This window comes from Halichoerus grypus, chromosome 4 (assembly GCF_964656455.1).
Source record: "Halichoerus grypus chromosome 4, mHalGry1.hap1.1, whole genome shotgun sequence".
Taxonomy (NCBI): Eukaryota; Metazoa; Chordata; class Mammalia; order Carnivora; family Phocidae; genus Halichoerus; species Halichoerus grypus.
The window spans coordinates 136736543-136762927 of NC_135715.1; the positions used below are offsets into that span (position 1 = coordinate 136736543).

The window sequence follows — 26385 nt, forward strand, 5'->3', positions numbered from 1 at the left end:
GCACAAAGGAAAATTTGCAGCTAAGTTTAAATATGCTTACCTATACTCATGAAATTATTTAATAGTTTATAATAGTCCATTCATGACATTATATAAATGCTTAACCTTTAGAAGGAAAATCTTTAATAGTTGTGTGCTAGTAGCAGAAAGGCCACCAGTGGTAGGCAGAATAATGTCCCCTCAAAGTATACGTTCTCATCCCTGGAACTGTGAATATCTTAGGTTACATGGCAAAGGGGAATTAAGGCTGTGGATAGAATTAAGATTGCCAATCAGTTTATTTTAACATAGGGAGTTTCTCTGGTGGCCCAATCTAATCACAAGGGTCCTTAAAATTAGTGCAAGAGGGATGCAGAGTATCAAAATGTCAGAGTGATCAGATGTGAGGACTTAACTTTACTCTTGGTAGTTCTGAAGATGGAAAAAGAGGCCAGGAGCCAAGGAATGCAGGCAGACTCCAGAAGCTGAAAATAAGCAAGCAAATGGATTTTCTCCTAGAGCCTCCAGAAGGAACCAATCCTGCTGACACCTTGATTTTAGCCCAGTGAGATCCATTTCAGACTTCTGATCTCCAGAACTGTGCATCTGTGTTGTTTGAAGTTTGAGGTAATTGGCAGCACAGAAAACTAATATGCCATCCAAACGTAAATAGAACCTGAAGGGAGTTTAAACGTCTTAAGGAAACAGTGATCAAATCCACTACTGAATTCATACTAGAGAATTTCAACAATGATTATACTTTGCTTCAAGTAAATTCAAATCTTAAAAGTAATACATTTGAATAGAAAAAAACAACGAAAATTAAATTATAGCCATTCAGTGTACTGTCATTCTTTTAATGATGTTTCAGAACAAAGAAAATGCCACAGAGTTATATGGGGTGCTTAATCTAGTAGAGGGCACAAGAAACACTTAATCAACAGAAAATATTTTTACAGCCCCAAAAGAGATTACTTACAAATATTTGCGAAGTTCATTCTGCTAGGACTCATGTAGTTTTTGTATTTGATATGACAGTTTTCAGGAATGGAAAATTAAAACAGAGCTTTTTTATTAGAAAGACAATAGTATATAATTTAGCCCTTGCCACAGATACTCAATAAGGAAGTGGAGATATTTTTATTCCCAGGTAATTGTCACATACAGTCTCTCTTTATTCTCTCTACTTCTGCTTCGTTCTCTTTGTGTCACCCTGGTATGCTTATCTCCTGGGCTCTCTCTGCGCACTCTTCCTCCTCTGTGTACATCTGTGCCACGGCTTCTGGTGTCACTCCTTCCATTCCGCTCTTCACTGGGACTTCGCTGTGGCCGTTTTCTTGTTTCCCTCTGCTTGTAACCACCGTGACTTCTGCTGCTCTGGCTCCTACTGCCCCTCTCGTTTCTTTCAGGTCCTCTCTTCTCTGGGCGCTGGTTATGGCTTCTGGACTTTCTGTCAGAATCAGAATGGCTCCATTTGCTATTCTCCCCAGAACTCTCTTGTTTTAAAAACCTAGGCTTTTCCTTGGCTTTTTCTTTGTGATGGTGACTGCTAGAAAGTTCTTCATGAACTTTTCTCTTCTTAGACTTGTCCTTCTCTTCACAATCACTGTTGTTATTCCCTGAACACTTATTTTTCTTTCTTTTCTTCTTTGGTATTTTCTTTTCTTTGTTGTCACTCTCACTGCTGCTTTCTGAAGTCTCACTGGAGGAGGAGGAGTGGGGGGAGGAGGAAGAAAAGGAGGAGGAGGGGGACCTATTTTTATGTTTTTTGTGTTTACTTCTGCTTTTCTGAAGCTTTTTCTTTTTTCTATCTTTTTTCTTTTTCTTTTTTTTCTTCTCAAGCCGGTCCAATTTCCTGGGAAAATAGTAACATACTATGTAAAAATAGTCCTTTTGTTGACAAAAATGAAATTTTAAATAGACAATATATTTTCTTTGACACTACTGAAAGTGGTATTCAAATATAAATGCATTCTTTATTAAATGACAATTTTCTTTTAAATTATTCAAGTCACACATAAAATTAAATGCATTAAGCCAATTCTCTCACTATACTTTCCTCAATAGTAATGATCCTTAAAAAAATTCTTACTGAATCAAAATTTGAAATTATATACCACTCTAAATAAACAGTCATCCTGACCTCAAGGAAGCTTTATAACATTAGTTACATGCTAATGTAAACTCAAATATGTAGCTATAATCAGACAAAAAATTGATGATATGTGCCATTTTAAAGTATGGAAATACTAATCAATATTATTCCATTAAGGCATTCTGAATTTCTAAAGAGTACTTCACATTCTCAGAAGAGTAACTTGTTTATGTGTCTGAGTTACTCTGAAATAAAAATGTCTTCACTGAGGGTTCTGTCCAGCCATTCTCAAAATCCACATACTGAAACATCATGAGCTCCCTCTATTGGACTCAGCAGACATTTCTTGAATTCTTTAATCCAGAGGTAGTCTGTTTAACAAGATTCATATTTACCTTAAATTTAAACATTTTTCAGCATTCCTCATAAAATCTTACAAAAAGAATAATACATGGCCCACAAGTGTTTTATGAGAACAAATTGTGTGCAAAGATATGTACAAATCCATTATGAAAAGTAACACCTACAAATAAAGCTATTTCCAAACTAAATGTTCTGGGAAGAACAATGATTTTGTGCCATAATCTGAATATATAATCTTACATTCACTTTCATATTACTGAAAGAAAGACAAAATTGTATTATTATAGCTAAAGAACAAATTAGTAGATGTGACTCATGTGTTTAAAGTTGCTTCATAAGCTCTTAGGATCAGGGTTAAATATGATACTAAGATAAAATATAAGAAAAAATAGTTGAATCCATTAAATATACACTTTTAATTACCTGAGAAGTTTCTGTTTTTGTTTGGTTGTTAGTGACTTTAAAAATTCGACTTCTGGATCTTCTTCACCTTCACTTGCAACATATTCCTGAATCAACAAAGACATCAATAAATTGCTAGATTGCAAGACAAATTAGTTATCAGATGGGAAAGAAAACATTTACAAGTAAGGAATTTTGTGTTAGAGACATACTATAAGATGAGTATGACATCCTGGATTGGGAAGCAGGGGGTGGGGGACTAAAAAATCTTGTAGTCTGCTTGCCAAGGAGGATCATAACACACTAAGAGGTGAGGATAACTGCTTTGTCAGCATTAACAAACTTTATCAGGAAGAAGAAGATAGAAAACACAGATAAAACATTTATAGCATGGCTTCTACTCTCCACCTCTTGAGTTTGAATTTAAACACTTAAGCATTTAAATATTTTATTTTTAACTTAATGAAATGTTAAAACCAAGAAGATCATGAACTTTATTTACTATTTATTTATTATTATTACTATTATTTTTTAAGATTTTATTCATTTGACAGAGACACAGCGAGAGAGGGAACACAAGCAGGGGGAGTGGGAGAGGGAGAAGCAGGCTCCCCGCCTAGCAGGGAGCCCGATGCGGGGCTCAATCCCAGGACCCTGGGACCATGACCTGAGCCGAAGGCAGACACTTAACGACTGAGCCACCCAGGCACCCCTATTATTATTTTTGAAGATTTTATTTATTTATTTGACAGAGTGAGAGAGCACAAGCAGGGGGAGCGGCAGAGGGAGAGGGAGAAGCAGGCTCCCCACTGAGTAGGGAGCCCGATGGGGAGCTGGATCCCAGGACCCTGAGATCATGACCTGAGCCGAAGGCAGATCCTTACTGAGCCTCCCAGGTGTCCCTGCTCATGAACTGTACAAGAAGGTCAAAACATCCACAATTTTAGCCTTTATAAATTCAACAGTACATTATCAAGTATATACCAATATATCGAACAGTACAGATACACGATTATATAGGTTATATGAAGAGTCCCTAGCAGTGTTTGAAAAGTAATGTGCCTATTTTCAGAGTACCACAAGTTTATGCCAATGGGAGTCTGGGTTTTAGTGTCAGTTCTCTCTCTAAACAACCACATGAGGCACAAGGGCAATTGCTTTACTTCTCTGGGCTCCAGTTTCCTCATTAAATAAAATAGTTTGTGGTTAGGATATCTATAACCCTTCAAATACAACCATTTTCTGGATCTATGTACAGTTTAATAAATTAAGTAAGTTTAAAATATTTTCTATAATTTTTAGGAGTTTGCGACCATATACCACTTCTCATTGGCTCTATTTAATGTAAGTTAGCAGGAAGGAAAAAAAAAACACCTTATCACCAGTTCGGTTAGAGATTTTATCCACATAAACCTAGAGGAGCAGTTTCATTTATTAAAATACAGGTTTAAAAACAATTTCTCATTTAGGTTAAAATAATAAAGAATCAAAATCAAAATACATTTTAGGCATTTTCTTTGCTCTATCTTGCTTTCCTATGGATATATGCATATTGGAAAACATTAAGTAGCAATTCACAAGCAATCACATTTAGATTTATAGACATTTTCAGCTTACCGATAAAAAGATCATTACCTGTGATGGATCATTTGCGGTCAAGTTTCTCCCCAGTACATTTCGTTTCAGTGCAAACCCACTGTTTCTCATCTCCGCTATTAGCTCCGAGGGGTGCATCGATGGCCCTGTTCACAAAAATCACAGTTTGAATGTATCATTTATATCTCTCTACCTTTTTTGGACTCCACAGTAGGAATGCAGTTGAAGCTTTGTTAAGTAAAATCACAGCTAAATCAACTCAATAATCTTCTGCTGAGCAAATAATCAGATATGATTTTCTAAAACAGCAGTCTGGAGATTCAGAATAGAAAATAATTGCATTTTTCTTTACGTGCCAGGGGATTCTCTTCTTATGTAACTTTGTCACATTGAAAAAGATACATTTAGATGTTATCTGCTTGGCAGTTTTTAGTATAAAATTAAAGAAAAATGGTAAAAAACTGAAATTAAACTTTAATAGTTATTCTCGCAGCAAGAATTCAATTTTAAAAAGATACTTTTAAAGGTACATGAGCAATTTATTATTGTAGTTTCCAATTAAAAATTCCTCATCCTTATTTATCAAATACCAACACTGAACACATTGCCATGTGGTTGTGAATTATCAACAGAACACACACACACACACACACACACACACGCTATGAGTCACTATTAAGCACTTTTGTTAATCTCCCATATATACACTCAGAGTTTGAAATGTCTAGTTACCAGTTTGGGGTTGGTGACAAACAATTTTAGGCTGGCTATAGGTGTGTGTGTGTGTTGTATCTTTCACAAGCTGCTGTTTCCACTTTCGCAAAATCCCAAACTGAAAAGCAAGCTCCTTTTTTGGTCACATAATATATACTAAAGATACATAATATGGACTAAAGATAGATACAATTAAAAAATGATTTAAAAAATATCTGTGCTCCTCCCTCAAACATTAATATGTTTACCATATGGAAGGAGGGATTCTTTCCTCTTTCTTTCATATTATTTCAGTTTCATTTTGTTTTCCCTGCAGGTAGCACACAAGGACAACATTTCATGAAGCTATTTAAAGTTTCTGGCCTAAATTATCTATACTGTCTTAAATGAACTACCCTGGATAATCTATCTGGAATATAAGGAAGAATAAGACAGTTCCTGCCAACAAGGAATTCATAAGGGAGGGTTGGGGATAGAGAAACTTCAAAAACAGATTCTCTAGGTTTTTTTTTTGTTTTGTTTTTTAAGATTTTATTTATTTATTTGAGAGACAGAATGAGAGAGGGAGAGGGAGAGAGCATGAGAAAGGGGAGGGCCAGAGGGAGAAGCAGACTCCCTGCTGAGCAGGGAGCCCGATGCGGGACTCGATCCCGGGACTCCAGGATCATGACCTGAGCCAAAGGCAGTCGCTCAACCGAGTCACCCAGGCACCCCAGATTCTCTAGTTTTTTATTAAATACTTCATCTTTTTTTTTTTTCACTGCTTTATTGGTCTTTTACTAGTTATTTGCGAATTCACCTACATGTTACCATGGAAAACAAAAGACAATAAAATTCAAATCTGTTCACTTGTCAGTAGCATCTTTGGCTAAAAAGTTTGGTCAGAAAAGTTCAGGTGCATGTTACTATCTTTTATTATGATCTATGGGCTTTACCACTCTATTCATATTACCAGGAACAACTGAAAGTACGAACATAACTTTATAAAGTAGAAAATGTGTTTTCTGAAGTGTCAAAACTACATTTCCTTGTTTTTGTTTTTTTTTAAGATTTTATTTATTTATTTGACAGAGACAGTGAGAGAGGGAACACAAGCAGGGGGAGTGGGAGAGGGAGAAGCAGGCCTCCTGCTGAGCAGGGAGCCCGATGCGGGGCTTGATCCCAGGACCCCGGGATCATGACCTGAGCCGAAGGCAGACGCTTAACGACTGAGCCACCAAGGCGCCCCTACGTTTCCCTGTTAATTTTTTTTTGATGTCAAATGAATTCAGAAAGCAAACACACTAAAAATTAGGATAAAAACTACTCCAGGAAAGGGTCAAAGAGCTTGGCCATTATGATGACAGGTTACTAATTTCATCAAAAGATGGGTAATCTTAGTAAGTTTTAAAAAAAACCACACTTTTTACATTTTTAAAAAATATTTTATTTATTTATTTGACAGAGAGATAGCAAGAGCAGGAACACAAGCAGGGGGAGTGGGAGAGGGAGAAGCAGGCTTCCCGCCGAGCAGGGAGCCCATTGTGGGACTCGATCCCAGGACCCTGGGATCATGACCCAAGCGGAAGGCAGGCGCTTAACAACTGAGCCACTCAGGCGCCCTTTACATTTTCATTATAGCAGTTATAACTACTTCAAGAAAATTATCTCCCTTTAGCCAGTCTGACAGATTATATAGATTATGAACCAAACAGGACTCTTGCAGCATTTGCATTGCTCCAAAACCTCAAGTGAACTCTGTGTAGTACATATGCTTGGCATACACTTCCACACTGTAAGACTAAATACTTAGGGAACCACCTGACAAACAGTATTCAATATACAGTAACAATTATTATTTTTGCCAGTTGCTATAAAACATTTATGATTATCTTATGACATATTCTTTATAATTAAAAATGCTTTTAGAGTAATATTTTTCAAAATCCAGTCTTATTCATATATTTTTTTATTTTTAATTTATTTTTATTTTATTTTATTTATTTGACAGAGAGACACAGCGAGTAAGGGAACACAAGCAGGGGGAGTGGGAGAGGGAGAAGCAGGCTTCCCACGGAGCAGGGAGCCTGACGGGGGCTCGATCCCAGGACCCTGGGATCACGACCTGAGCCGAAGGCAGACGCTTAATGACTGAGCCGCCCAGGTGCCCTCTTTTAATAATACAATATGATTTTATTTATTTTTTTGTTTAATTATGTTCAAGGGAGTAAACTAGAAGGACAAATCACTGCATGAAGCATTAATCTAGAGGAGTGGATAGCCAATAGGCTCTTCAGAAAACATTTATTGTATTTAAACTATTTCTCAATACAGTCTTTTCCTTAATGTTGGTAACACATTTTTTTTTTTTTAGCTGGCATATTTTATTTTATTTATTTCTGAATATTTTTATTTAAATTCAATTAATTAACATATAATGTATTATTAGTTTCAGAGGTAGAGGTCAGTGATTCATCAGTCTTATATAATACCCAGTACTCATTACATCACGTGCCCTCCTTAATGTCCATCACCCAGTTACCCCATTGCCCCAACCCCTTACTCGTATACTCTTATACTTAAACCTTCTTCTATCGTCAAAAGTTCTGGGTTTAGAAGATGTGACAAGTCAGGTTTAATTAAGATATATTTAGCAAGATATCTTTATACTTCCTGTGATTGTGACAGTGGCTATGAAGAGTTAAACTGACAGAAATTACTCCAGCTGAGAACTCAAAATTTAGTTGATATAATAGATTATATAGATATGTTGAAAAAATACATTTTACAAATATATTCAAAATGCAAAATGACTACTTTCATGTATAGTGCCTTAATAATTTAAATTACAACTGTATTTGGAGCTCAGGAATGTTTGGTTTGCTCTTAGATTTGCTATGATTGAATAATTCTAGAGAATTCAGGAAAAGAGCTTTTGTTTTAAAATGTAGATTTGTGAGGGCTCCTTTCTAGATTATTTCAGTCAGGCTAGGTTAAGCCTCCACTGCATGAAAACCAATGTTACAACTTAGAAAAGCAGATCACTGAAGAAACCGTTTTCAACATTCACTAATTTTACAAACTCTTTGCTGTGATATGGGTAAGCATCAAAATACTGACTGTGACTATGATATTCAGCTCCATGTCCCAATTAGACCTAGACTATGTTCTACTAGAAAAACACCACGAAGTCAGTGTCTCAGGAAAAAAAAAAATCCCAGAAGGCGAATTATGCTGTACAAAATTATGTTTGTAAAGGGCCTAATCTATTCATTTAGAGCGTTCATTTTTATAGAACTAAGCAAAAGTAATGGAAGGTAAAAAATATTCCATAGTAAAATAGATGTTTTATCAGAGAATAATATAGGAAGTCAAAAGTTCTGGCTATGAGAAAGGCCATATCACTGACTTCACAATTAGACAGCAGTCCCAAGTGACTCCCACAAACGGCACAAAAGAAAGCTGAATGGTGAAGGCAAAGACAGTTGGGTTTCACTGCTAGCACTAGGCCCATCTGCTCCCAAGGACAAATGTATCTTCCTTTGAAAGTTCATCGTTCCTTTCAAGCAAAACATTCTAGTTTCGTGGTATTCAGCGGGAGAAGGGAGGGCCCTGAATTGTACATTAGGTAAGGCTGTATTACAAATGCCTTTTACTCCTTCCCCTAAATTTAACACATTAATTTATGGCTGTTTGCTGAAAATGTCTGCTATTTCTAAAGTGAATATAGTTTTGTTTGCTATTAAAGTGGTGACAGGGTGCCTGGGTGGTACAGTCAGTTGAGCTCCTGACTCTTGGTTTCCGCTTGGGGGGTGATCTCAGGGTTGTGAGATCGACTTCCTGTGTTGGACTCGGGCTCAGTGCAGAGTCTGCATGGGATTCCCTCTCCCTCTGCCCCTCCTGCTGGTGCCCTCTCTCTCTAAAATAAACAAATCTTTTTTTTTTTAAAGATTTTATTTATTTATTTGACAGAGAAAGACACAGCGAGAGAGGGAACACAAGCAGGGGGAGTGGGAGAGGGAGAAGCAGGCTTCCCGCTGAGCAGGGAGCCCGATGCGGGGCTCGATCCCAGGACCCTGAGATCATGACCTGAGCCGAAGGCAGACACTTAACCGACTGAGCCATCCAGGCGCCCCTAAAATAAACAAATCTTAAAAAATAAATGAATAAATAAATAAAGTGGTAGGGGCACCTGGGTGGCTAAGCCAGGGTTAAGGGTCTGTTGATTTGGGCTCAGGTCATGATCTCGGGATTGTGAGACAGAGCCCTGCATCAGGCTCCATGCTGAGCATGGAGTCTGCTTCAGATTCTCTCTCCCTCTCCCTTCCCTCTGCCCTCCCCCCAGTCGCTTGTGTTCTCCAAAATTTATAAATAAAATTAAAAAAAAAATACAGTGGTGATCAATTTCTTTCCTTCTGTGTATTTTAACTTTACACAGTGAAAATCTTCAAACCTAGAGAGAATACTATGTATCCCTTACACAGCTTCAACAATTATCAATGTTTTGTCATTCTTACCTATTACTTCCAACTTCCTTTCTTTTTTGATAGAGTTATTGATAGAGATTTGATAAACCTAGATTTTATTTGATAGATACAAAATCTCAGGTATCACTTTGGTATTTAATCACTAATAAACAAGGAGTATTTCTTAAAAACAAAACCCTAACACCTTTATTACACCTATCCATACTGACATTTTTTTTTTTTTAAGATTTTATTTATTCATTTGAGACACAGAGATACAGAGAGAGAGAGAGAGAGAGAGAAAGCATGAGCAGGGAGAGAGGCAGAGGGGGAGGGAGAAGCAGGCTCCTTGCTGAGCCAGGAGCCCGATGTGGGGCTCGATCCCAGGACCCTGGGATCATGACCTGAGCCGAAGGCAGACGCTTAACTATCTGAGCCACCCAGGCGCCCCTCCATACTGACATTTTTAAAACATCATCTGATATCCAGTCAACATTCAGGTTGTCTCAAAAGTATCTTTTCATAGTTGGGTTTGTCCAGATTAGGATCCAAACAAGGTCCACACACTGCATCTAGTTCACATATCTCTCAAATCTCTCTTTTCAAATTGAGGTATAAGTGACACAGTGCTCGCTTCAACAGCACATACACTAAAAATGAGATATAAGTGACACATAAGTCTGTTGTTTTTTTTTTTTAAAGATTTTATTTATTTATTTGAGAGAGAGAATGAGAGACAGAGAGCATGAGAGGGGGGAGGGTCAGAGGGAGAAGCAGACTGCGGGACTCGATCCCGGAATTCCAGGATCATGACCCGAGCCGAAGGCAGTCGCTTAACCAACTGAGCCACCCAGGTGCCCCACACATAAGTCTGTTTTAATCTAAAAAATGTCACCACCTCCACCCCCTACCTGCTTTCATTTGTTGAGAGAACGGGGTCATTTGTCCTGTAAATTTCCCACATTCTGGATAGTGATGTCATTTAATATGTTCTTCTAGTCACCTGTATTTCTGTAAGTTGGTAGTTAGATCTAGAGGCTTATTATTAAATTATTTTGGCATTTTATGCCATATACTTTGGAGGAGTACATAGAAAATCTTCTTAAATTTAGATTTAGAAAAATGACACTTGAAACAAACACATTTCTGGCTAATGAACTAGACTAAGGAAAAAAGGCTGAGACTTCAACCTAGTATGTTTGCTGTTACCACGTAGTCATAGTCACAGTGGCAGAACCTTAAAAATGTTTTTTTTTTTTTTTAGGATTTTATTTATTTATTTGACAGAGAGAGACACAGTGAGAGAGGGAACACAAGCAGGGGGAGTGGGAGAGGGAGAAGCAGGCTTTCCGCTGAGCAGAGAGCCCGATGCGGGGCTCGATCCCAGGACCCTGGGACCATGACCTGAGCCGAAGGCAGACGCTTAACGACTGAGCCACCCAGGCGCCCCCTTAAAAATGTTTTAAAATAAACCCCAAACATTATCACAAATAAAATATATTGATTCTTATTTCCATGAAAGTACAACCTTCTGTCTTTCTTTCCTAAAATTAAACTGACTGTATCTAGTAAAAAAAAACACTCCCTGTTACTAAATGTAAAAAGGACAAATAGAGACACTAGTTATATAGTACACAATTGAGAGGGAGATCTGGTCTAGTGGAAATTATCAAGAATCTTATATATGATTCCTAATATTACCTAACCTTTTTGCTTTTAAGAAAGCTTATAGAAAGTTATCTTAAAAAAAGACTGAAAAGGGGGGCACAGTAGGAACATGCAGCACAAGTCCCAGGGAAAAAGTGAACAAAGCTATTAATAAAGTGTGTGGGTGATTTTTATTTATATAGATGAGAATGTTTTATGTATGATTTTCTAAAGGTTATGCAAGAACCAATTGTACTGAATTGTAATAAAACTGCTCCATACTGGGAATTTTCCTGACACACTGCCAGTTCAGCTTAGTGGAGGCTGGAAACAATAGGGTTTCTTATTGCCCTTATTCCAAGTTCATACTGAAGACAGCTAATTTGATCTCTATTAAAACATACAATGTAAAGGAAAAATTAAACATTTCATTTTAGTCTGTGTGTCTAGAAAATACACAAAAACAAGGAAAAAATAAAACCTCTCTTATTGTATGCCAGTAAAGAACACTATTTATTAAAAACAATCTTCCCTTAACAGAATTAATAGTTAAATATATGACTTACATTTGATTATATCTTCAACTTAAGTTATATGCAAATATTTTAGTGATGATACATCCAGTGATAATAAAGTGAATTCAGAGTCCATAGAGCACTAAGAAAAATCATTTGTGCTGTGATGAACATGAAGTATTAGAAGTTAGCACCATGTTTTAATTAAGTTTTAAGAATATGAATGCTCCTGAGAGAGAATATGAGAGCTCTTGAAAATTATTCATCCATGAACCTCAAAAACATTATGTTGAGCCAAAGAAGTCAGACACAAAAAATACATACCATATGATTCCATTTATATGAAGTTCATGAACAGGTAAAACTAACATATGAGATTAGAAGTTAGAATAGCAGTTGTGGGTAGAGGAGGCTGACTGGCAAGGGACATAAGGATATTTTCTAGATTATGGCAATACTGTGCTCTGTATCTTATCAGAGACATTGGTTACATGGGTACATACATCTGTCAGGCTCAAACTCTACGCTTAAGAACCAATGCATTTTAGGGGCGCCTGGGTGGCTCAGTTGGTTAAGCGACTGCCTTCGGCTCAGGTCATGATCCTGGAGTCCCAGGATCGAGTCCCGCATCGGGCTCCCTGTTGTCAGCAGGGAGTCTGCTTCTCCCTCTGACCCTCCCCCCTCATGCTCTCTCTATCTCATTCTCTCTCTCAAATAAATAAATAAAATCTTTAAAAAAAAAAAAAAAAAAAAAAAGAACCAATGCATTTTATTTTATTATTTTTTTTTGAAAAAAAAAATTTTTTTTAAAGAACCAATGCATTTTAAAGAAAGTTACACATGGTATTTTAAACCGGTCAACAGTAATTACTGAATGACCACATTATTACAGATTCTCACTACATTTCTGTATTACGTCTAACTATGGAGAGAGCCTGGCAGAGGAAATTTCAACTAATTCATCCCTACTATATAATATAGAAAGTGATTTTAAAAATCAGTATGTATTACTGAGCAATTATTTTATTTCATTAGGCCTCTTAGAGAACGGAGAACTTAGTTTTTGCCTTGAAGTTTATAATCTTTTGGGGAACACTAGTTCGTATCAAAGAACAGGAAAAATATAAATTATAAGTCTGTGTTATGAGATATATTCAGAGAAGATAAGAAACAGTGATGTTTATAATAGTTAGCAAAACCTTTCCATTCAATCACTAAACTATTATTTGTTAAGCATGTACACTGTGCAAGGCATTGGGACACAAAGATAAGTAAGATACAGTTCCTAATTCAGAAAAGCTTAGACTTTCCAGGAAAGAACAAGAAACTGAGTTTGATTTTCAAACTCTCATATGATTTAGGAAAAGGTAAAAAGTAGGGCATTCTAAATGAGTGGAACATGATGAAGGTTGTTAACTTCATTAAGTTTGATTTGCGTAGCAGAATTAATATTTACTAGGTGGACTACATTTCATTCATTTTCCTTTTCCAGGAAATCACTAGCTAATTTCCTTTACTTGAAGCTGGCAGACCTTGAGTAGATGTAATGATGTTAATAGGAAGAATCATGTAAAAGAGAGTTATGACTGTGATCTGAGAATCTTAATACCCCTTGGAGATTATGGAAAGCATAGCTCCCACTGTCCCACACATGCTTTTAACACAGAGCAGAGTCATTTACTGATAGAACAGGATTACAATTAATTTGTTAATGTCAATGGAATTTCAAGGCCTAGTCCCTGTAACAACAAATTTAAGCACGGAATTATAATAGTGCTTATAAATAGTTAGAAATGCCTTAACCACTGGTAATCACTTAAAATAAAAGAGCCAAAATTTAAAGTATTAATCAAGAGCACCATTTTGACCTTTGAAGCACCATGACTTGACAAGTTTTACTGAATTATCTCTTTAATAGGTCAATATTTCTTTTCAGCTAATTAGCTTCCACGTGCATTAAAAAAAAAAAAAATTGGTTCCTGACTGATCAACTACATAAAGGAGAGAAATGGTGACTAACTTCACTTCTTTATTTTGAGGTCAATCCTTTATTTATTAGTTTTAATATCTGCCTACTTTAGGAGTTTAGCCTATTTTTTTTTTTTTTTTAAGTAGGCTCCACACCCAGTATGGGCTTGAACTCATGACCCTGAGAGCTGCATGCTCTACTGACTGAGCCACCCAGGTATTCCCAATTTAGCTTTAATAAGATTCTGGTAACACAAATACTTTTTCTGCAGTAGAATTATGTTGGAGAATTAAACAAAAATTCTGCCATCAGATATAGGTCTATCTTAGTAGCTATGCTGGTAGGATTCAACTTCTTCAAGGAGTTGCATAAAGGAACTCCATAACAGATTCAGGGAGATTTGCCAGATGGGCAACTGAGTTTATCATCTTTTTTTCTACAGAAAAGTGCCTCTCGCATGCTCCTAGGTATCTTTCTAGCAAAGCTTATGACTAGACAGTTATTTTGCGAAATTTCCCAAACATATTCTGAAGTGACAAAATATTTTCAACATAAAAAGCTGATGAAGGGGCGCCTGGGTGGTACAGTCGGTTGGGTGTCCAACTCTTGGTTTTGGCTAGGGTGGCGATCTCAGGGTCATGGGATTGAGCCCCACATCGGGCTCAGTGTGGAGTCTGCTTGGGTTTCTTTCTACCTCTGCCCTCCCACCTGCTTTCTCATGTGCGCATGCTCATTCTCTCTCTTGCTCTCTTTAAAATAAATGAATAAATCTTAAAAAAAAAAAGGCTAATGAAAAGACGGAAGAGCAGCATGTGGAAACTGTTGCAAAAAACTTCTATCAGTGCTATAGTTTAGTGTAACATTCTTCAAGGAAATTAAATCAAGAGTTAGGGAAAATTAGGTAAGGAAAAGAGCATTCATAGGCAAACAAACCTTTGTATTAAGTGTAAAAATAATATGTTCCTCAATTTAAGCTATTTATTCATTTTCATATTGAATGAAACGGATTAAAAACCATGGTGTAAACAGAACTCGTAGAGACATGTGAAACATACCTACCTAACATCAGTTTAGCCATTTGTAGTGTGACTGGTTCTGAGACTTAGATATTATAAAGAAAAAGAAATTTTGTACATGTCAAAACTATCCAGTGGCACTCTTTTGAATTTGAAATTTACTTTCATTAAAAATGTAAAATTTGCCGTATTATATGAAGTCAGTTCCAAATATTTTAGCTAAGTTAAAAAAAATGGCAGAGCAACTTTAAATATATAGCAACTTAAGCCTAAAAAACCAAAAGTCAAATAATTAGTATAATATGAAACTATAATGTTAACAAATTTGGATTCAATGTTTATTCATTATTATGTTGCTTTAACAACTTTTAGATTTTGGTACAATATATAAAGAGCTTGAAAGTCCTCCCATCCTTACAACAACAAAAAGCTGAAAAAACTGAAAATCAACAAATCTTCTGGGAGGTATTAGAGAATTGAGGCCACAGGGTAAAACACTGCCCCCAAAACAGGAGAGACGGGCGATACAGAGAATCACAGTTTAACAGGATCAGAAACCACCAATGGAGTCAGCAACTACTAGGAATCCTTAAAAGAATAATATACTATTGTTGGACTGAGCACAGATTAGCTTGAGAACTAAAAACACTTTAATGAGTTTTACTTCCAGGAGCCTCACCAGGTTCTCACTGTGAATATAATCCCCTTATACTTACCTTCCAACAGTAGGAAGGGAAAAGTAACCATTTTGAAAATATGCCCAGAGCATTTTGTTGTCCTGAACATATGCTCACTCTCAAGGGAAACTATTTTACCAGAGCCTAACCTACGTGGGGAAAAAAAAGAAGCTGAGAAGTAGGGAAAAAAAGCTGAGAAGCACCTGTGAAGGTTATAGCCCAGGAGCATAGGCTCACTAAAAAGAGTGAGATTTAGGAGCACATGGCTGGCTCAGTTGGAGAAGCATGCAACTCTTGATCTCAGGGTCATGAGTTTGAGCCCCATGGTGGGTGTAGCAATTACTTAAATAAATAAATAAAAATAAACCTTAGAAAAGAATGAGACTTAGTCATAGGATTATAGAATGATTCCCCTTCCCCTGTATCTTACCACCACATCAATAGGGCTCCTGTATAAAAAGAGGAGATTACAACTGAAGCAAGGCTCAGACTGTTATATGTTATAAAGAAGCAGCCTGTAGGGACACCAAAAGATAACAGGGGAGACAAAAACAAGGACACTAGAGGAAATTCAGGCCCTGACATCTACAGCTACACCCAACTGTAAATACAACCTAGCTCCTAGCCAGATAAACATAAGACCTCACACTAAAGACACATCATGTCCAGCTTTCAACAACAAAAAATTACAAGTATGCTAAAAGACAAAGCAAGCATCAGAATCAGACTTAGCTATGATGGAAATTTTGGACTTACCCGATTGGGAATTTAAAATAAGACTAATATGCTAAAGGTTCTAATGGACAACATGTAAAAATAGATGGATAATATAAACAGAGATAGAAACTCTAAGAAATAATCTAAAGGAAATGCTAGAAATAAAAAACATTAACAGAAATGAATGCCTCTGATGAGCTCATCAGTAGATTGGACATGCCTGAGGAAAGAATCAGTGAGCTTTAAGATATGTCAACAGGAACTTCTCAAACTGAAAGCAAAGGGAAAGAAAGTGAAAAAAAGAAAACCAGAATGTTCAAAAACCGTGGGACAATTACAAAAGGTACAACATATATACAACAGGAATATGAGAAGGATAAGAGAGAAAAGAGAGATAAAAGAAGAAATACCTGAAATGGATGAGCGTTCCCAAGACTAATGGTAGACAACAAACCACAGATTCAGGAAGCTGAGAGATCACCAAGCATGATCAATACCAAAAAATCTACCCTTATAGCATACTCAAACTGCAGAAAATCAAACACAAAGAGAAAATCTTGAAAGATGCTGGGGGGGTGGGGTGGGGGTGGGGAACCCTTACCTAGAAAGGAACAGAGATAAAAATTACATCATGCTTCTCTTAAAAAACCATGCAAGCAACAGGAGAGCAAAGTATTTAGTGTTGAAAGATAAACCTACCAACACTGAATTCTGTAACCAGTGCAACTGTCCCTCAAAAGTGAAGGAGAAATAGTTTCTTAAACTAACAAAAATTGAGGAATCTGTCACTAGCAGACCTGCCTTGCAAGAAAGATTAAAAGATGTTCTTCAGAGAGAAGGAAAATGACACAGATCAGAAATCTGGATCTACATAAAGAAAGAGCATTTGAAAATAAAATATAAAATATTTTTTCTTATTCTTAACCGATCTAACATAGTATCTTGTTTGAAAATGCTGGTGGTATTTTGATAGGGATTGCATTAAATGTGTAGACTGCTTTGGGTAGTACAGACATTTTAACACATTTGTTCTAATCCATGAGCATGGAATGTTTTTCCATTTCTTTGTATCATCTTCAATTTCTTTCATAAGTGTTCTATAGTTTTCAGGATACAGATCTTTTACCTCTTTGGTTAGATATTTCCTGGGTAACTTATAGAACCTTGAAATTTCAGGGCACCTGGGTGGCTCAGTCGTCAAGTGTCTGCCTTCGGCTCAGGTCATGATCCCAGGGTCCTGGAATCGAGCCCCGCATCAGGCTCCCTGTTCAGCAGGAGACCTGCTTCTCCTTCTCCCACTCCCCCTGCTTGTGTTCCCTCTCTCACGCTGTCTCTCTCTCGGTCAAATAAATAAAATCTTTAAAAAATTAAAAAAAAAATCAAAACTTCCGGTTTAAAAAAAAAAAAAGAACCTTGAAATTTCTTGAGTGACAGGAGTGTTTGTTATTCATGATGGGACCTGACAGCTTATATTAATGAGGCGACTCATGGTGAGTGCCTAGATAGGTTAGGCTAAGGAGATGAGTCAGGACAGGGCTGGCCATACCAGAAAGATCAACCATGTTATTAGAGGGTTGGAGCTTTGAGCCACATGACATTAGCCTGGTCTCTGGAGAAGGGAGAGGAACTGGAGGGGAGTTCAGCTATATGGCCAATAAGTTAATCAATCAAGACTATGTAAATAAACCCTAATAAAAACTCTGGCTTAGGTGACCTTCCTTAGTTAACAATACTCTGTGCATAATTGATGTGCAAGGAGGGTGACATGCGTAGACTCCATGGGAAGAGGACACTGGATGTTAAGTGTTTGGGATGGTGGGTGGAAAAAAGGCAATTATAATTGTGTAAGTGTGAAATTTAAAGGCAAAGAAAATGATACTAAATCTACCTTCTTTACTACATATTGTATGATTTCATTTATATGAAATGTCTAGAATAGGCAATCTATAAAAAAAGTAGAAAGTAGATTAGTGGCTGCCCAGGGCTTGGGGAGACTAGGAGCTGGAAGGTGAAGGGCTGAGGGGTTTCCCTTTGGGGTAATGAAAATATTCTAAAATTAATTATGGTGATGATGGATGTATAACTCTTGTAAATATACGAATTCAAACCATTGAAATGTACACTTTAAGGCATGAACTGTATGGTATGTAAATTTCAACTCAATAAAGCTGCTAAAAAAACACCTGGTCAAGAAAATGAAAAGACAGGCAACAGACTGGGAAAAAATATTTGTAGGAGACACATCTGGTAAAGGAATATCATCTAAAATATACAAAGAATTCTTAAAACTCAGCACTAAAAACAAACCCAATTTAAAAAAAATGGGCCAAAGGCCTTAACACACACCTCACCAAGAAGATACACAGAGGGCAAATAAGCATATGAAAACATGTGATGCATCATATGTCATCAGGGAAATGCAAAATAAAACAACAATATACTACTGCACACCTATTATAATGGCCAAAATTCCTAACATTGACACTGTTAAATGCTGGCGAGGATGTGGATAACAGGAACTTTCATTCACTGCTGATGGGAATGTAAAAATGGTATGGCTACTTCAGAAGACAGTTTGGCAGTTTCTTATAAAACTAAACATACTCTTACCACAGTATCTAGCAATCATGCTCCTTGGTGTTTACCCAAAAGAGGTGAAAACTTATGACCACATAAAAACCTGCACATGGATGTTTATAGAGCTTTATTCATAACTGCCAAAACTTGGAAGCAACCAAGATGTCCATTAGATCAATAAACTGCAGCACATCCAGATAATGGAATATTATTTAGCACTAAAAAGAAATGAGCTATGAAGTCATGAGGAGGAAACTTCAGTGCATATTACTAAGTGAAAGCAGCCAATCTGAAAAGGCTACATACTGTTAAGATTCCAACTACATGATCTTCAGGAAAAGTTTAAAACTATGGAGACAGTAAAAAGTCAGTGGTTGTCAGAGGCTCGAGGGAAAGGAGGGATGAACAGGCAGAGCACAATTTCTAGGACAGTGAAACTACTCTGTATGATACCATAATGTTGGAAACATGACATTATACCTTTGTTCAAACCAACAGAACATACAATGCTGAGTGAGTCCTAATGCAAACTATGGATTTTGGGAGATAATGATGTGTCAGTATAGGTTGATCAATTATAACAAATGTGGGGCGCCTGGCTGACTCAGTGCGGTGCAGCACGCCAACTCCTGATCATAGGATTCTAAGTTCGAGCCCCATGTTGGGTATAAAGATCACTTAAAAGCTAAAATATTAAAAAAATTGTAACAAATGTACCACTCTTGTAGAGGATGGTGATAATAGGAGAAGCTATATATTTGTGGGAGCAGGGTGCTATGGGAAATCTCTATAGTTTCCTCTCAATTTTGCTCTGAACCTAAAACTTCTTTAAAAAAGTAGTCTATTAAGAAAAAGCACAAACAAAAAACAAAACAAAAGGATTAAGTAGGAGGCACACAGATATATGTAACTATTAAATCTATTAAGAAGGCAAAAAAACAAAAACAAAAATACCCCTCTTACCTTGAAAACCCCCACTGTGGATTTAAAATAATGTTTAATTTCAGTATACACTAAAAAAATAAGGGACAGATGGTAAGAGTCAATGGTAAGAATAAGGGCCAAAGAGTATGGGTAAGAGGCAGGTGGGCAGGCCATTTAATTATACTGTAATATAAAAATATTTTATAAAAATTCAGTCACCACTGAAGCTTGAGAGTTTTACATGTAATTCTGATGTATTTAGAGTGCATGGAAACTTACAAAGTTAAGATGATCTTATCGGTAGAAAAGATATAAACCAGCTTAGCCAAAAGAAGTATTTTGATTGCCTAATTTAACTCTGTAAAGGAGAAGTAAATCTTATAGCTGGTCTCTGTAAACCTCACAGCTGGAACATTCTAACAGCACCTTGCAGTTTCCAGTGATCAAAGTAAGTTACTTTATATACTAAACTAAGAATTTCATAATAGAAATAATGCAACACCAGGGGGTGCGGTTATCATGAAATAATTACACTCCTGGGAGATTACAGGCACAAGGCTATACCCCAGGGGTGTGATTATCCCATGATAACCACATCCACTGAAATTGCATTATTGCAAAAATAATCTCTATTCACCGGTGAGACATTATTCAATAGGTGATTTTTTAAAATGAAAAGATTTTTTAGCTTGAATCAGCAAGTGGATTAGGAAATTGGCCAGTTTATTTTTCATTGCATTCAAATTCAGAATAAAACATCATTATTATTTGCTTTCCTATTTGATATAGTAGAGTTTTTTATTTTGTTTTTGAGAAACCTTTAAGAGTTTCTCTTAGTGTTAGTTAAGTGGCACTGCTAAATTCAGGTCAAACTTCAAACATATTAACTAAGCAATAAAATTTTAAATAATTTACTTCTATGTAAAAAATTTTAATTCTTCTAAAATAATATTCACTTAAAAATTACAAATGTACAACCAATGTTAATATATTGGTCTATTTCCTGCCATTTTTCTACAAGTAGCTGTCTATATGTCTACCTACAGACAGCAAGAGAAACACAAATGGAATCCATGTAGCTTTGTTTTATAATCTGTTTTTTTATTTGACCAAATGTTTTCGACAACATCCATATCATTAAATCTTCATATCATTATCAATTGTTCTTACATACAGCTGAAGCTGATGGTTCTCAATCTTGACAGTGCATCAGAAATAGATCAGTAACTTTCATCATCTCCTGTGGTATCACAGATGGTGAAAGTTACTGATCTATTTTTACCATAATTTTATTACAGAGTTCAGTGCTTTGAGATATTCTCAGATGAATAAGATAAAGGATTTAAGAAATTAAAAAATATCCTGTGTATTTACCAGTATTTGTTCTCACACATTTGTCAGTTTTAAAGGAGAAAATGGAAATGGAAATTTTCCTAATGCCTTTTTCTATAAAGAGTGAGGCAAAGAATTAGACTGCTAGTTATTTCTCATCATGAATATACAATTTACAAAACACCAGTAACTCTTTGCTTTATTTAGCTGTTCCCACTATTCTGAAAATAAATTTAATATAGGAGTACAAAGGAAAACATTACCTTCTGAAGGATATCATGAAATATTCAATGTCTATTAAGCCTAAATTTTAAGTTTCTCTCCCAATTTTAATCACACATTTTAATATAAAAGTAAAAGAAAGTCACTTGTAATTTCACCAAATTATTAAACTATTTCATTCTTCCATGTTTCCTTCCAGTCCTAATGTATACGCATGTAGTTTTATATTATCAAAATCATAATGTAGATTCAATTAGTATTCCTTAATTCACTAAATATAGCAACAGTTTATTCTGCCATTCCCCTAGTGCTAGGTATTTAGTTTATAAGAGTGAAAAATTAGAAATGATGCTGAAATGAACATTTCTCTTAAAATCAAAAAAAGGATTTTCATCACATTACCATCTTTTCTTCTCCACTGTACTATCCCACTTCCAAAAACAACACACCACACTACACAGGATATTCTATGGCATCATTTTTGCCTAAACCTGTTTTCCTAAATTTTCAGATCATGATCATCCTCTAGGGGTGAGAGTCTCAGACTCCTTTCAGGACTCTGATTCAATAGGAGCTTGGGAACCAATATCTATCTTTAACAAAAAAAACAAAAAAATTTTTTTAAAGAGAGAGCACGCACATGCAAGCGGGGGGTGGGGAGAGAGAGAGGGAGCAGACTCCCCACTGAGCGCAGAGCCCAGCACACGCAGGGGTAAACCTCACAATCCTGAGATCACGACCTGAGCTGAAATCACAAATCGGATGCTTAATGTGAGCCACTCAGGAGCTTCCCCTTATCACTTTCTTATAAATTCCTGGAAGCTGAATTTCTAGGTAAAAGAATATGAATGTTTTTAAGGCTTTTGATACATATCACCAAATGACTCTTTAAAAAGGCTATTCCAATTTATCAACGGTGGATTAAAATGTTAATTTTACCACACTTGCTTCAACATTGGATGTATACTTCTTTTAAACCTGCCAAATTTGGTAGGCAAAAAGATAATATATTATTTTAGTTTTCATTTCTTTGGTTATTTTTTTTTTTTTTAATTTTATTTATTTGACAGAGAGAGTGCGCACAAGCAGGGGGAGCAGCAGAGGGAGAGGGAGAAGCAGGGAGCCTGACATGGGGCTTGAACCCAGGACCCTGAGTTCGTGACCTAAGCTGAAGGCAGATGCTTAACTGACTGAGCCACCCAGGTGCCCCTATTTCTTTGGTTATTAATGCTCTTGAAAATGTCCTCATAGGTTTAATGGCCATTTGGAGTCCTCCTTTTCTAAGCTACGTATATTTATATCTTTTGCTCTTTTGTGTTTGTATGTTCATTTTTTTCATGTTGACTTGAAAAAACATTTTATGTATTATTGAAAGAACATTTTATATATTAGTGATATCAACTATAGTATTTCAATAAAGTTAATACTTTTTTTTACCCTCTACCACCCCACTGCTCAATTCATTTAGATACAGAGAAATAGTCACTAATTTGTAGACATCTCAAGCTTGGTTACAAATATGTTAAGACTTATTAGAAGCTAAAAAATACAGCATTTTTCTATTTGGTTCACTTTATTTTGAAAAAGTTTATATGACTGAAGAACAGTACTACAGTATAACCCCACCATAAGTGGGCTCCAAAAACTTTGTATAAAATGAATGATTACTTTAAAGTTTATGAATGTAAATGGGTGGTGGAGGAGAGCTAATAAACCAGCTTTGTTGTATCTGAATTCACTAAGATTTTATTTATTTGAGAGACAGAAAGAGAGAGCACGAGCAGGGGGTTGGGGCAGAGGGAGAGGGAGAAGCAGGCTCCCTGCTAAGCAGGGAGAGCCTGATGTGGGGCTCAGTCCCAGGACCCCAGGATCATGACCTGAGCCAAAGGCAGACACTTAACCAATTGAGCCACCCAGGCACCCCTCACCATTTCCAATACTTTTTTTTTTTTTAAAGATTTTATTTATTTATTTGACAGAGAGAGACACAGGGAGAGAGGGAACACAAGTAGAGGCAGAGGGCGAGGGAGAGGCAGGCTTCCCTCGGAGCAGGGAGCCCGATGCGGGGCTCGATCCCAGGACCCTGGCAGAAACTTAACCGACTGAGCCACCCAGGCGCCCCTCCAATACTCTTAAAAATAGGTTAATAGCACAAGTTCTTTTGGTTGTTGTTATAGACTTTCTAATATATAATCAAGACAAAGCAGGTCTATTGATTACTAAATAAAAGGCTAAGTCTGGAGTCTATCCTACTCATTCTCTCAGAAGCAGGATCAAAGTAAGATGAAGCTAGGGAACAAAGACAGCCATTACCACTGCCTGCCCCTAGCCAATACAGGAGTCATAGAGTTGTAAGGGCACCACAAGGCTGAGTGAAGGAAAAATGAGAAAGATGCAACCCCCTTTCAGATACAACATCAGATTCCTATGACTACTAAGATTAGTGGTCAGAAATATTTGGGTTGGGGCACCTGGGTGGCTCAGTCGGTTAAGCGTCTGCCTTTGGCTCGGGTCACGATCCCGGGGTCCTGGGATCGAGCCCGACGTCGGGCTCCCTGCTCCACGGGGAGCCTGCTTCTCCCTCTCCCTTTGCCTCTCCCCCTGCTTGTGCTCTCTCTCGCTATCTTTGTCACTATCTGTCTGTCTCTATCAAATAAATAAATAAAATCTTTAAAAAAAAAAAAATATTTGGATCAACGGGTTCTTTATATGACCTAGTCTACACCCATGTTCTTTGGGGCTTTATTTCTTTTGGGACCACTCTCTCTTCTTTTATCAGTTGAGTGGGGGCAGGGGAGGAGGGAACATCAGTATGTGGGTTTTAAGAGTACCTGCACTGTGGAATTAGTGGGACATTCTTTTGTCAGAGATTGCCAGGTACAGACCAACATTCTCTCATCACTGAGCAAATAGCTTCCCTCTCCGTAAAATATGATTTCTAAACCTTCTTTAGAGCAGTAAGGAAAAAAAAAAAATCAATTGTTAATATTCTGTCTCTGTACTTCTCTACTCATTCTAACATCCATAACACCATAAAAGAAACAGTGTCAAGGGGCTCCTTGGTGGCTCAGTCAGTTGAGCCTCCAACTCTTGGTCTCAGCTCAGATCTTGATCTCAGAGTCATAAATTCAAGCTATGCATTGGGATCCACACTGGGCATGGAGCCTACTTAAAAAAAAAAACAAACCCACAAAAACAAAACAAAAAAAACACTGTCACACTTGACAATGGATCAAATTCCTAAACTCTTAATATGGGAACTGGCATCCTGAATCCTAAAGCCTGCCTCTGGCTTGCTGGAAGGAAGCAGGATCTCTTGTGAGAGAATAGAGGCTGAAGGTCATATGCTGACTGACAGTGAACCCTGGGCTCAAAGGTGGTAGTGAAAGCCACAGGGAGTCCAAAAAGGTGCATCAGAGGGCTGGTGAACTGAGGGGACGGGCCTTCACGCCCAGAGCACTTGCTTCAGTACAGCAGCTCTGCCTTAATACATGTTCTATGTACTGGGGTTTCATGTAAGATTTCTTTTTAAAAAAGGTTCTATAGCGGGGGCACCTGGGCAGCTCAGTGGCTAAGCGTCTGCCTTCGGCTCAGGTCATGATCCCAGGGTCCTGGGATCGAGCCCCACATCGGGCTCCCTGCTCGGCGGGAAGCCTGCTTCTCCCTCTCCCACTCCCCCTGCTTGTGTTCCCTCTCTCTCTGTTGAAAAATAAAATCTTTAAAAAAAAAAAAAAAGGTTCTATAGCTTCTTAAATAATGCTGAAAAATCTCTTGAGTTATACTATCATCCTTATTTTAAGATGAGTTGAAGCTCATAAAAGTGAAGTAACTTGTTTAAGATTACAGAGTTAAGCAGGTTATTTTTATTTATAATTTATTATCACTTATAGTTGGATTGGTGTGGCTGTCTCAATAATATACTAATAAGGCACTAATAAATTCAAAACTTCTCAGCTTTAATATCTGAGAACTCAGGGGCACCTGGGTGGCTCAGTCGGTTGGGTGTCTGCCTTTGGCTCGGGTCATGATCTCGGGGTACTGGAATTGAGCCCCACATCGGGCTCCCTGTTCAGCAGGGAGTCTGCTTCACTCTCTCTGCCCTTCTCCCTGCTTGTGTGCTCTCTTTCTCACTCTCTCTCAAATAAACAGATAATTAAAAAAAAAAAAATCTGAGAACGCAAATGATCCAAACCAAATTAGACCAGTCTTTTTAAGTCGTCAATAATAAGCAGGAAGGTATAACTTTTAAGTAAAAAATTTTAACATATTTAACATCTTTTTAATCTCAGTTTTGATTTTATCTCTGGACTAAAATGACACAATTGCTGAGTCTTCTAGTCAGCCTACATTTACAATTTTGGAGGACATGAGAAATAACCATTTCTTCCTTCTATTTTTAGGTTACTAACCTGATGAACTATGCTTAATATATTTTTTACCTTTAAAATCAAGTTTATAGGCTCTGGGCTAGAAAAATTAAATTTAATTCTGATACACAGCATTTCAAATTCAAAATATATTACCAGAGTTTCCCATTGATCATATTTTGGGTACATGACTTAGTCCAAAAAAACCAAACCAAAGGAAAACAATACCCAGAGAGATGAAAGAAAAATGTTATCTTTCCTTGTTATGTTTATCCTTGATACAAATTCTAAAACAAACATAATTCATGTCTAGTGCCTACCTGAGCCATCAGTGGGAACTGAACTTGCATTGATTCCAGAAAGACCAAACAGAGGACATTCTCGATCTGTGTTGACATGACCCCATTTGTGACATTTAATGCACCTCACGTTTCGAACCTGAGAAATAGTGGACGTTATTTTAGTTATTAAGATAGTAAGAATCTAAGAAATGTTCAAATCCCTACTCCTTGGTAGAGTTTAAGTTAAATTACTGTCATTTTTAAAAGATTTCCAGTGAAAGACTCCATGACTATATTTGGTAATTTAATATAAATACTAATATCTTTTATAAATTCTGCCTAAAAGCTATGAATCCTATTTCTTTTTGACTGTTACTTGGTGGCAATAAAACAATGTCATCCAAAAAGAAATGGTAAAATACCAAAAAGGAATTACATTATGGCTGAATCTTAAATTCTCTAATTTTTAAAAGTTAACCTTTAAAGTTTCGGTTTCCTAATCAGGGGTTGGCAAACTTTTTCTGTAAAGAACCAGAGAGTAAATATT

The 26385-nt window shown here is 36.8% G+C and overlaps 1 protein-coding gene across 1 annotated transcript in view; it reads right to left on the reverse strand.

Annotated features, from left to right (window-relative positions):
* Positions 1 to 815: 815 nt before the first annotated feature.
* CIRSR (corepressor of RBPJ and splicing regulator) overlaps positions 816 to 26385 on the reverse strand; it is a 37815-nt gene continuing 12245 nt past the window's right edge. Inside the window, exons 7-10 of the mRNA XM_036075796.2 lie at positions 25878 to 25995; positions 4475 to 4581; positions 2861 to 2946; positions 816 to 1834 (exon numbers count right to left, since the gene is read on the reverse strand). Of these exons, the coding sequence (XP_035931689.2) occupies positions 1120 to 1834; positions 2861 to 2946; positions 4475 to 4581; positions 25878 to 25995 (1026 nt within the window). The 3' untranslated portion in view covers positions 816 to 1119. The remainder of the gene's footprint in view (positions 1835 to 2860; positions 2947 to 4474; positions 4582 to 25877; positions 25996 to 26385) is intronic.